Source organism: Triticum aestivum, chromosome 4A (assembly GCF_018294505.1).
Source record: "Triticum aestivum cultivar Chinese Spring chromosome 4A, IWGSC CS RefSeq v2.1, whole genome shotgun sequence".
Taxonomy (NCBI): Eukaryota; Viridiplantae; Streptophyta; class Magnoliopsida; order Poales; family Poaceae; genus Triticum; species Triticum aestivum.
Genome location: NC_057803.1, coordinates 503,195,749 through 503,208,559, shown reverse-complemented (window position 1 = coordinate 503,208,559; position 12,811 = coordinate 503,195,749). Strand labels below are relative to the sequence as shown.

Here is a 12,811-nt window from a genome sequence, read left to right as displayed (position 1 = left end):
ATATTCTTAAATGTCTATCTCCTAATAAACAAGATTCTATTTTTAAATGACAAAGGAACGAAAGAAAAAAATGAAAACCGCTCGAAGGTAGAGTGGTCGGCCCATTTGCCTCAGCTTCAAGGGGAGGCTACCCTATTTTGATGCCCGCGCGCGTTCAATAGGAGCTCTCCCTTTTTAACGATGGTGGTTTTATATTTGCGCGGTGACTGTATCTCGCATTAAACGAGCCATAGGCTAGCATCGCTGAAGGTTTTTCCTTCTTGTAGGTTACTGGGCCGACCTGTGTCCTGTGTTGCTCCACTTTTTAAAAAAAAGGGAAGGAAAGGGGGAACCACGCGCGGCGCTCCTTGTCACTCGGCTAATCTCGTGTTCGTGTCTAGTAAGTTAGGCGCGTTCTACTTAAGGCGAAAAAACAAGTTTTCCTGTTTTTTCAATGGGTTTTTCAGTTTTTTTGTTTTTTTTCCTTTTGTTTTCACCGGGTTTTCTATGTTTTCATTGGGGTTTTTCTTTCCTTGCTTTTTTCGTTGTTTCTTCGAGTTTCTTCATATCTTTCTCGGTTTTGTTTCTTTTTTATATTTTTTTATTTCTCAGATTTTTTCATTTGTTTCTTTAGCTTTTTTTCTTTGGTTTATTTTGCTTTTTTTTGTTTATTTTGTTTGTCATTTCTACAGTTTTCATACGTCAAAACAATTTTCTAATATATGTTTAACATTTTTACAATACAAATTTAATATTATTTTATTACATGTTCAACATTTTGTATATATATTTAAAAAAATCAATTGCTTGATTAACATTTTTCTAAATATAATACTAGCACATTCTCAACATTTTTTCCTATACACATTTAACATCATTCAAATGCTTGATTAACATTTTTCAAATACTTGTTCAATATTTTTCTCAAAAGTTTGACTAAAAATTTTATATGCATCATCAGAAAAATCATCATTTTTTAAATAAATGGTCAACATTTTTTTCTATACACACTTTAACATTTGTCAAATGCTTGATCAACATTTTACGAATACATGCTCAATTGCTTGATTAACATTTTCATATAAATGCTAAAAAATCGCCATTTTTAATACATGGTCAACATTTTTTATATACACATTTAACATCTCAAATGCTTGATTAACATATTTCAAATACTTGTTCAACATTTTTTTTTCAAATGCTTGATTAACATTTTTATATACATGATCAAATTTATTTTCAAAAACTTGTTCAACATCCTTTTTCAAATTATTGATTAACATTTGTAGATACATGATCAACATTGTTTCAAATAGTTGTTGAATAGTTTTCAAATATTTCCTCAAAAAAATCAAATACTTGTTCAACATTTTTATATACATGATCAACATTTTATAAAATACTTGTTCAACACTTTTCAACTACTTGGTCAACAATTTTCAAATTGTTTTTGTAGAGTGTTTTTAAACATATATTGGATCTATGTTTTAATAAATGATAAACTTTGTAAATATTTTACCTTTTATTTTAATAGGTTCGGATGTATTTAAAGTCATAAAAAAATAGTTCAAACAACTGCGGTTTGGTAAGAAAATTGGCTAAAAACAAATGAAAGAAAATTGCTCAATAGAGCATGTCATGTATCGCGTGAGTGGGTTGGAGGCCCATTATGCGTATCGCCTGAATGGGTTGGAGGCCCATTATGCATATACACTACGTGAAGGCTCGTCTACTTATAAATGCTCGCAAGCGTCAAGCACAAGGTCTCTTTAATAAAGGAAAATGTTTTGAAGGACGATAGTTTGGGAGAAATTCAGGGAGCTGCATTTCAGTGATTAGGGGCCTGTTTCCTGGAGCGCCCCCCTCCCCCAATAGGCCACTGGATTTAAAAAAACACATTGGTTGTGTACACGAGGTGCTGATCCGCATGCACACAAAACTTAAAGCAGTTCAGAGCCTAGCTCGGTGGGACGTTCGAATCGTTAGTTTCCAGCGAGCCAGATTGAGTCGAGCGCAAAATGTGAAGTACGCATCGGTGCACGGAGGAATCGGCATGGAGATGGCGGTAGACCAAAATCTATAGGCACGGGATGGCGCGGGGTCGGGTCTCACCCCCTATTTTACTCACTCACCTCTAGCGGGAGGACAAATCCAACCTCAGTTCTTGGCGCACAACTACAGATCCGAACAACACTGGCCCTCATCACTAAACGCCACGGGCCAAGCGTCACTGATGAGGGCCATCACATACCAACACGAAAAGCACATCAGTGATATGTATCCCTGGTCTCGGTTTGAAGGTTATCACTCAACGTTCTATGAGACGACCGGTCTGTGATATATTGTATCGATGAGCACAAACGGCCGATTGTAATCACTGACTGATTGCTCGCTTACTCCATTTGACTCGTATGTATGTCAGGTTTTATGTGTGTGCTATTTCTGTATTTTATATAAGGATAGATCCCCGCCTCTACACCTGCTCATTCGCACAACCATATTATTAATTATCGAATAACAGTGGGCTCCATTGCCAGCCACTCTCCCTGCCCAATCTTGGATTTCCCAATGAAGTACCTTGGGCTCCCATTGTCTATTCGCAAGGTCCCCACCAATGCCTTGCAGCCTTACGTGGACAAGCTCGGGAAGGAGCTCTCACCTTGGGGGGCTTTGATGCTTTCTCGTGGCGAGCGGCTTGCCATGGTGCGGCACGTCTTCTATGCCATGCAGACTCACATCATCATCGCCATGGCAATTAACCCCGCAATACTCAAGTAGATGAATCGACTGGTTCGCGTGTTTCTTGTGGCATGGAAGGAATACCGCGAGTGGTGGTCACTGTCTTGTGAGCCGGGGTAGTTTGTCGCCCTATTGCTCTAGAGGCATGGGCGTCCCCGACTTGCTCCGGTCCAGGTACGCGCTTCAGGCCAGGTGGCTTTGGCTGCGCAAGACCGACCCATCGTGGCCATGGCGTCATCTTCACATTCCCTGCGCGCCTCAGGTACACACCATCTTCCGCGCTTCAACCTATTGGGAGCTCGGCGATGGCAGGAGTTGCTCATTCTGGGAGGACCACTGGTTGGACGGATCGAGCACAGTGAGATTGCCCCCCTGACCCACACCTTGATCCCTCATCGCCAACGCAATACACGCAACGTGTGTGATGCCCTCTCCAACCGCGATTGGGTGCGGGCCATCCACATGTCGCTCGGCGCCGAGCGCTGGTGCAGTACGTAACACTTTAGGGTAATCTACGTGACATCTCCCTTTCGGACGCCCCGAACCGCATCTTCTCTCGATGGACGCGGAATGACGCATACTCCGCCAAATTGTGCTCTCGTGCCCTCTTCTCTGGATCGACTATCGAGCCCGAATGGCGGCTGACCTGGAGATCGTGGGCGCCACTTCGAGTCAAAATCTTCTTATGACTCGCCTAGCAGGGACGATGTTGGACGGCGGATAGGCTGGCACACTATGGTATGCCGCATGCTCCCCTTTGTCTCATGTGTGACCAAGAACCTGAGACCATGCAACACTTGCTCTATGGGCACCCTTCACCCGGCAAGTTTGGCATGAGATCCTGGTGCGGTGCCGCTCCACCACCAACCTGCCATCTCCAGACTCGGAATTCCGCGACTGGTTCACCGCTTCCATTCGTGATTCCCCGACGTCCCTACGACGCGACCTCGCAACCATCTTCATCCTCACGACTTGGAGGATCGGGAAACACCACAACGGATGTGTGTTCAACGCCGATCGACCTTCGGTTACGCGGCTTGTCAAGTAGATCAAGGAAGACGCTAGAAGCATGGGCCCGCGCCGGGGCCAGGGGACTTGGCCACCTCATCGGCAAGATTTATGACAGTTACGTAGGGCTGCGCACCCCTTAGCTTGTATGCGCTCGTGTGCCTCGCTCACCCGGCTGTGTGCCGTGCTTGTGCTTGCGAGCTCACATCTATAATTGCTACAATCTACTCCTCCTATCAATGCAATGGTACGCAAGTCTTTTGCGTATTCGCGAAAAAACACAGAACACTTCAAAACATTCCCTAGAAAAAGAATTGCTGATGCTAGTGACATACTGTAAGTGCATCTAGTGCCACCCCTAGTTGGTTTTGGAGTATTGACGACAAATCTAGTTGAGGGACTAATGTGTTTGTGAGAATTGCAGGATAACACAGATAGAAGTCCCTCATTGATTTGATTTTCCTACCAGAGATGACCCCTAAAAATATATGAAGACATTGAAGTCAAAGGTGGTATGTGAAGATATTCATATTGAAGACTATGACAAGAGAAGACATCGCATGAAGCCTATGGAGCTCGAAGACTTAGATCTTTCGTAGTTCCTTTTCTTCTTTGTTGAATCATAGGAACCACCATATTGTTAAGTGGGGTCCAAGAGAACCAGTCAGAATGACTGAAGTGATGCTTAACCAAAACCTATGTCTTCGAGTGAAGACTATGAGAGTGAATCTTGTCCAGAGTCGGACAAGTCAGCTTTGCTTGTAGCCCAAGTAAAGTTGCCGTGTGTGTTTGAAATCTGACTGTTGGAATACGTGTCAGTTCCTTAGTGACCCAGGGTCATTTCGGACAAACCAGGTCGGGTTGCCTAGTGGCTATAAATAGCCCACCCCCTACAACCATAAACGGTTGGCTAATCAGAGTTAGAGTACGGCCTTTGTTGTTTGAGAGCAACCCACCTCGAAGCCTCTGAGAGAGAATTCCTTACGAGGATAAAGCCCTAACCACCCAGAGCTAAAGAGTGTTAGGCATCACTTAAGTCTTCTTGTCTGTGTGATCTGAAGACTTATTACACTTGAGGACTGTGAATCCTCCAGCCGGTTAGGCGTCACGTTCTGAGCATCCAAGAGACATTGTGGATCGCCGGTGAACGAAGTCTGTGAAGGTTTGGGAGTCTACCTTGAAGACTTACCAGAGTGATTGGGCGAGGTCTGTGTGACCTTAGCTCAAGGGGAATACGGTGAGGACTGGGTGTCCTGAGCTGCGTGTTCAGGACTGGATGTCTGGGACTGTGTGTCCTCAGGTTTAAATACCTAGCCGCCCTAACCAGACGTACAGTTGTCACAGCAACTGGAACTGGTCCAACAAATCATTGTCTTCAACGAGTCACTGGTTTCATCCTTCCCTTCTCTTTACTTATTGTTGGTCCCTGTGAAGTCATTGTATGATTGCACTATCTTCTGTCTTCACTGAGTGACTGCGTGTTCTGTTTGGCTTCATAATATCTTCCTACCTGATTCTTACTACATTGCTGCTATTAGTCATTGTGCTTTCACTTTATTGAATACTTGACTATAATTTGCCTAGTGTAGTCTACCTTCCGCTGCATTGTAATAGGTTTATTTCTATCGTTTGTCTTCGAAACTTTCACGGTTTGAAGATTTTCATAAAAATCGCCTATTCACCCCCCTCTAGTCGATATAACGCACTTTCACATACTCATAAACGGTGCTGTAAAAGAAAGAGCTTTTGGAACGGCCAAACGATTTAAACACGACTAGTGGTACATTGTCCGGCATACAATTATGAGCCCCGTCGCTTGCTTATGTTAGAATAAATCTGAGGCCGCCGTTGATCATCCGAGGACCAAGCAATCACACGAGCACGACATCAAGATTTGTTAACGAGGTTCACCGATATGGCTACATCCCCGGGGCATGACTACGGGCGCTCCTCCCCAAGATACCGCAACACCGGCAGCCCGAGCGCCGGCACAAGCCGTCGGCTCCCCCGCGTACCTGTTGCTACCAAGTCATCATGGGTTTCAACGTGTGGTGCCCCTCCGTATATAAAAGGCCTAGGATACAAGTGTCCGACTCCTACACAACTCGTACCTAACCACACCAATTACAACTCCAAGTCCACGTAACCCCTTGCGTACATAATATTCGACACAAATATAACAAACTCCACCTTGACGAATATTCTCCACCACTTAGAAGTCGTCCATGCTCGAACCTTCATGTACTCCGGACTTGGGTTGTCTCCTTTGTAGCTTACTGAGAGCTACCCGACGGGTCAGACCCGCCGCCACCGTGAGATTCCACTGCTACTCTTACAGCTCCACTCTCCATGGCTCCACTCTCCTCTGCGACTTCCTCACGAAAAAGATCACTAATCCCGTATTCCTTGTCTGAAGCCACGCCGCAGTCCGCGATCTACCAAGACCCTGACTTGCACCGCACCCAATCTGCCCTTTAGAAATCACCGTGGCTGATCAAACTAGCTCTCGTCGAAAACTAGCCCGCTCCATCTTTTTCTGAATTTGCAGACGATTTCTGTGCCTGTTCGCCTCGTCGTGGCCAGTTTATTACTGCTGGTTCAGCCGGCCCTTGTTTTCCTTTCTCCACACGGAAACCGATTCAAGTATGTCATGATTTGCCTGGTCTGCCAAACCAAGTCTCCCACGGACCTATGCATGCACACGTCTCTTCTTTTCCTTGTACGTAGTACGTTGCACCCTGTCCGATCAAACCTGCTGCCTTGACCTTCCTTTGCGTCACACTCCTACCGAGACCGGTTGCCACACGCCTCCTCAGGGGCTCCAGCGGTCGTCTCGCGTACGAACGCCAGCAACCGAACCCTGACTTTCCTCTGTCCATGTACCTCTGGAAAAAATCTAACGCTGTATCCGACGACAACTTCCGTCTCTGATCTTGGTTCTTGCCAGCTATCTGTAACAGCCCTGTCACACGTACTCATCTGACGTCAACCCTGCCGAAACAGCCGCCACCTCGCACATCATCCGTGCACGAGCCGTGCCGTACCCTGGCCATCTACGTCGCCAACACAATCCGTCCACAGTGCCGCGCCGCTGCCCTTGTACAACACCGAGCGCATCGTCTCGATGCTCTCACACTCCGATCTATCCGGTCGTCCCCCACGTTTGGTCGCCGGTTTGATCGCGAGCCGAATCTGTCGCCTCCACAACGTTTTCAACAGTCACTACGCCGGTCCGATCGCCACGTCTAGCCGATCCTTACCGACCGCAGCCCATCGAACGGTCCAGGCCTCCTGCCCGAAGTGTCCGACACCACCGACCGCCTCCGCGATCGCCGCCATGCTCCACCTTGCGCTAATCGGACGTTCCATGGCACCCGTCGAGCATGATCCTCGTACCTCCGAATGATTTTCCGCATAGCCTTCTCGCAACCTTGCTCATGATACCACTTGTTAGAATAAATCCGAGGCCATCATTGATCATCCGAGGACCAAGCAATCACACGAGCACGACACCGAGATTTGTTAACGAGGTTCACCGATATGGCTACATCCCCGAGGCATGACTACGGGCGCTCCTCCCCAAGATACCGCAACACCGGCCACCCGGGCGCCGGCACAAGCCGTCGGCTCCCCCGCGTACCTGTTGCTATCAAGTCGTCATGGGTTACAACGTGTGGTGCCCCTCCGTATATAAGAAGGCCTAGGATACAAGTGTCCGACTCCTACACAACTTGTACCTAATCACACCAATTACAACTCCAAGTCCACATAACCCCTTGCGTACATAATATTCGACACAAATATAACAGCTTAGGCCTCTTTTGGTTCATAGGATAGGATTATCATAGAAATAGGAAATTTGTAGGAAATGAGATGACATATATCTTAAATCCTATGGGTAGGAATAGGAAACGAGATGTCATTTGGTTCACACCAAAGGAATTTTTTCATTGAGTCTAGGCTCATTTTTATTTTCCTATGAAATGTGGAGGATATGAACCAATCCTATATAGAAATATGAATCCATTCCTATGAATTAAAGAGCTCTTAAGGAAAAAATTCTATAAAAATCCTATTCTTTAGAATTCCTATGAAATTCCTCCAAACCAAAAGAGGCCTAACTGTATTTGTTTTCCTTTCTAGACGCGTCCGTCCACTTGAAGCGTGCCCGTGCACTGCATTGGTAGGAGGGACTGCTAAATGAGGACAAAAGGAAGCCTTTGCCCACACACATTTCCAACCCCGTGCAAACAGCGCACGTACGTCCTGAACTGGGAGTCAGTTGGGCGCTGTTCTAGCAACGGCAGATCCGGAAGAATCAAAACCGTCACGGGCTTCTGCTGCATTGCCTGCAATGCAGTGATCCTAGTACTCACCCAGCAGACAGTAGGTGGAGCACCGCTGCTTGGTGCTACTTTCACCACGCGAACGCTCCTGCATCAACATCTCAAGGGCTGTGGTAGCTTTATTTGGTTTCCTTTTCGAACAGCGTCTTCTCTCAACAGCGCGGCAGCTCAACAGTGCGGCAGCAGCTCCGCTAGCGACAGCTCTGCTCCTCCCTCCGTCCCCGGCGAATGGTGGGGAAAAGGCGGGAGAGGTAGGGAAGGAAGACGCCACTTCTCCACTCAGATCGAAAATCATGGCACTTAGTAGCCTAATCAAAACTCACTCAATCTTATCGCGTAGGGTAGTGCCCTCCTTGCTCGCCGACACACTACGGACTACGTGCCGGGCGGGCCAGAAAAGCGGCTGCAGCGAAAGCGCTACGGGTGGAAAGGTGGCGGTAAGCCATTGTGGATCACACCCCCTTTTACTATTTTATTTCCTGCATGAAATCCCGCTGGTTTTAAGGTGGTCGGCCCACCCAGCACCGAGAGCTGGTATGCGTCGATCGCAGCAGCTGCGCGCAATCATGCGTGTCAGCCTCTGCCTGCGCCACCGGCTAGTTTAAAACCAGAGCTGCCACTGCACCCACCCTCACTTTCTCTCTTTCTCGTCTTGCTTCCTCATCTCTTCTTCCTCCTGCCGGCCTCCCTCTCGGCTGGCTGGCTCTTTGCCACGAGCGATCACCACGAAGAAGAAGGCAGAAGGCAGAACCTAACCTCGGAGGTAAGACCTTCTCTGCTCTCTTCATTAGCGCGCGTCTTTTCCTACATGACCGGAGTTTCTCCTGCTACGCACGCAAACACTATCAACGTTCATCAACTGCCATGAAATCCTTGAGACTTGAAACACACACAAACACACACACACACACTCTCTCTCTCTCTCCCTCTCTCTCGATCGAAACTCTATTTTTTAACGAGGCAGAAGATCTCTAATGCTAGTCTCTCTCGATCGAAACTCTATTTTTTAACGAGGCAGAAGATCTCTAATGCTAGTAGATCCATGTTGAGATGATCAGTACAGTACTTTTGGTGTACTGTGACTAACGCTTGGTGGGATAACTGATTGCTTTGTGCTCTGTCTACCAAAGTAGGAGACGTGAAGTAGAGATCAAGGCAACGAGCGATATGCTTTCCTCTTTCTCTTTAATAAATTGACTAACTACCTTGCTACTACAGTAGCTAGTAGTTGTTGATCCGGGGATATGTCGGCCGGAAAAGTAGTCAATATTCCCAGGAAATTAGGATTCCGATTCACTCATCCTCTGCTTCTCTCATGAAAGAAAACTACTGCAAGATTCAATTCAGGCCAAAGCTCTCTTAAAAAAAATTCTCTGTCCTTTATGTCTATATAAACGGAACCAGTAAGTATTTTAGGGAATGTAACAAACAAAAATAGTTTGTACTACTGTTAAAAAGAAATTAGTTGGGACTAATCGCAAGATACTTTTTACTTTCAGATGGCGACAATCATCATGAGAGTCGACCTTGACTGCGACCGATGCTACAAGAAGATCAGAAAGGTCCTCTGCAAGCTCCAAGGTTAATTGCCCCGAGATCTCAAATTGTGCATCAACTCACTTCTTGATCCATGGACTAGACAAGTGACAACTCACTTATGTTTCTGTATGCATCAACAGACAGAGAAAACATCAAGATGATCTCGTACGACGAGAAGAGCAACACGGTGACTGTGTCCGGCTCCTTCGACGCCGAGGAGGTCGCCGACAGGCTCTGCTCCGATGCTGGCAAGGTGATCACCGACGTACAAGTCGCCAGGGGGAACCAGATGAACCCCAGTGCCAAGGTGGCGCCCAAGCAGCACGGCAAGGAGGGCCACGGCCCCGGCCCCGGCCCCCAAGCGCACGGTCACGGCCACGGCGCTGGGCCCCAAGCGCACAGTTACGGCGGCAAGCCGGAGAAGACCAAGCACGTCAAGTTCGGCATGGATGACGACGAACGAATCGATCGGCACGGCCCCGGACCGCAAGTGCACGGTCACGGCGGCAAGCCGGACAAGACCAAGCACGTCCAGTTCGGCATGGAGGACGACGAACGAATCGATCGGCGCGGTCACCACGACCAAGGCCACGGACAAGGACATGGACATGGACACGGCAATGGCCACGGCGGAAAGCCGAAGGTGGTAACTACCACGGCGATGTCACGGAATGAGGCCCCGCGCGGCCAGCAGCCGGCGTCCATGGCGGCCATGGCGCCGATGCGGATGCCGACGCCGGCGCCTAGCATGACGATGATGCCGCAGGCGATGGCCACGCCGTCCATCTGGCCGGCCGCCCCTGGGTGGGGGTACAGCGCACCCGCATACGGGTACGGGCACGCCGGAGGGGCACCTGCCGGCGGGTACTACGGCGGGCCCGTGTACGACCACGGCGCGTACGGGGCGTACGTCGGAGGGTACGGCAGGAATCCGTACCAGCCGCAGTGCTACGAGGAGGAGCCTAGCGCTGGGTGCATCGTCATGTGATGAACTGAACACGCGCACGGAGCGCACATCAAAACCTTGCTCACTTCCTCAGTTTGTGCCTATCACGTTGGTGTGTGTGATGTCAAACGATAGGCGAGTAGATACGTTTAACTCTTTCTGTGTATACCACTACTCTGTAATCTGTCCCTAGCTTGTTGTAACAACCTATATAATCCTAGTCTGTAATCTTCCCTTAACTTGTCGTAACAACCTATATAATCCTAAATCTGTAATCTCCCTCTGACTTGTTGTAACATCCTATATAATTCCGCACTATCAAATCCGCCCCCATATATGTCGGCAGACTCGCCCGACCGGGCAGTCCTTAAGGGTGTGTTTGATAGGGTGCATAAGGGCAAAAGTTTTCAATCCGACCCATTTTTGCTTGTTTGGTAGGGTGCATGGGCTCACTTGAGCTATGCTCATCTGATGCATAAAAGAATCCTCAACCATGCTCATCTCATGCACCCCATACAGGGTGCATGGGACAGCCATACTGGCCCTCACACTCGTCCTCACCCACTAGACCACGTCCAGATATGTTTATATTTTTAAAAAATGTTCAGAATTTCAAAATATGTTTAAATTTTTGAAAAATTTCAGAATTTCAAATTTTTTTTAAATTTTTGAAAAACTTTATAGTTTCAAAATGTTTAAATTTTCAAAAATTGTTCATAATTTCAAAATTTGTTTGAATTTTCAATAAATGTTCAGAATTTCATTTTTTTAAAAAATTCAGAAAAATCGGAATTTCAAAAGAAAATCAATATTTGTTTGAATTTTGAAAAAAATACAGAATTTCAAATTTTATTTAAATTTTTATAAAATATTCAAAATTTCAATTTTTTGTTTACATTTTCAAAAAGGTCGGAATTTCAAATATGTTCAAATTTTCAAAAAATTACAGATTTTCAAATTTTATTTTAATTTTCTAAAAAATGTTTAGAATTTCAAATTTTGTTTAAATTTTCAAAATATGTTTACATTTGTGTTCACATTTTTTGATTTTGTTCATCATTCAAAAAAATATTCAGAATTCAAAATTGTTCAGCATGTCTAAACACATGCAGGCTACCAAACAAAGTCTCAGCTCAGCATGTCTCAGCGCATATATCGCTGCCAAATAACAGCAACTGCATGGATTCAGCATGTCTACACTCAGCATGTATAAGAGGAGAACAACTAGGCTAGGTCCATACATGCTACCAAACACATCCTAAATTCCCCCATATACGTCTGCGGACTCGCGCAACCGGAAATTGAACCACACAAAATTTAACAAAATTTCATCAGACAAGTAGATTCATAATTGTTTTCATATAATTCCAACTACCTTATCATTTATACAATTTATATCATTTAATATAAGCAATGAAAACACTAAAACAAGCAAACTATGCGTTGGAAACATATTTTACTGTCAAAAACAAGATTCATAATTGTTTCCACATAATTCTAACTAACTTATCATTTACACAATTTATTTCATTTAATATAAGCAATGAAAACACTAAAACAAGCAAACTATACATTGAAAACAGATTTTACTGTCAAAAATAAGATTCATAATTGTTTCCACATAATTCCAACTACCTTATCATTTACACAATTTATATCATTTAATATAAGCAATGAAAACACTAAAACAAGCAAACTATGCGTTAAAAACAGAATCTGTCAAAAATATAATAGTCTGTAATGATCTAGACAATGACCACACTTCTATAAATCCAAAAATTCTGAAAAACTAGGAAACATAGATAATATGTATATCAATCATGTGTAAAAAATTCAGAATTTTATCACGCTTCAGCAAATCTCAACAATTCTGCCACTAGACGCAAAAGTTTCTGTTTTTGCATAGAATCAAGTCAACTATCATCGACACTATCTCAAAGGTTTGACACTTTATTAAAACAAAAGCTATAAAACATGATTGCTATAGTAGCTTAATCATGTGAACACACAAAAACAGTAGGCGTAATTATTGGATTGTATCCCAACAAATGCTTTTCTTTAATGTCTTTTTAGGTAGGCATGATGATTCAATAATACTCACATAGAAGTAAAGAATGAAACACAAATAGAGCATCATGACTCACAAAGCAAGCACATTTAATTCTAGCCCACTTTCTATACATAGGGATTTTGTGAGCAAACAATTTATGGAAACAAGAATCAACTAGCATAGAAAGGAAAAAAACAAGCATGG

At 45.2% G+C, this 12,811-nt stretch overlaps 1 protein-coding gene across 2 annotated transcripts; it reads left to right on the top strand.

Annotated features, from left to right (window-relative positions):
* The first annotated feature begins 8,105 nt into the window (after positions 1 to 8,105).
* On the top strand, positions 8,106 to 10,840 carry LOC123086605 (filaggrin-2). 2 transcript variants are annotated; one of them, XM_044508372.1, is made up of 4 exons: positions 8,106 to 8,323; positions 8,413 to 8,509; positions 9,572 to 9,653; positions 9,752 to 10,840. In XM_044508372.1, exons 1-4 carry the CDS (start codon positions 8,301 to 8,303, stop codon positions 10,597 to 10,599), a joined length of 1,050 nt encoding a protein of 349 aa, XP_044364307.1. In that variant the 5' UTR covers positions 8,106 to 8,300; the 3' UTR covers positions 10,600 to 10,840. The 2 variants fall into 2 exon arrangements, with proteins under 2 accessions (XP_044364307.1, XP_044364308.1); XM_044508373.1 differs by lacking the exons at positions 8,106 to 8,323; positions 8,413 to 8,509 and adding an exon at positions 8,593 to 8,835.
* Positions 10,841 to 12,811: the final 1,971 nt, after the last annotated feature.

Excerpts from the sequence above, each read along its gene's own strand:
- LOC123086605 (XM_044508372.1), top strand. The coding sequence starts at position 8,301 with ATGGTGGGGAAAAGGCGGGAGAG. Across the intron at positions 8,510-9,571 it reads CTACGGGTGGAAAGGTGGCG|ATGGCGACAATCATCATGAG; the intron begins GTAAGCCATTGT and ends TTTTACTTTCAG. Across the intron at positions 9,654-9,751 it reads GGTCCTCTGCAAGCTCCAAG|ACAGAGAAAACATCAAGATG; the intron begins GTTAATTGCCCC and ends ATGCATCAACAG.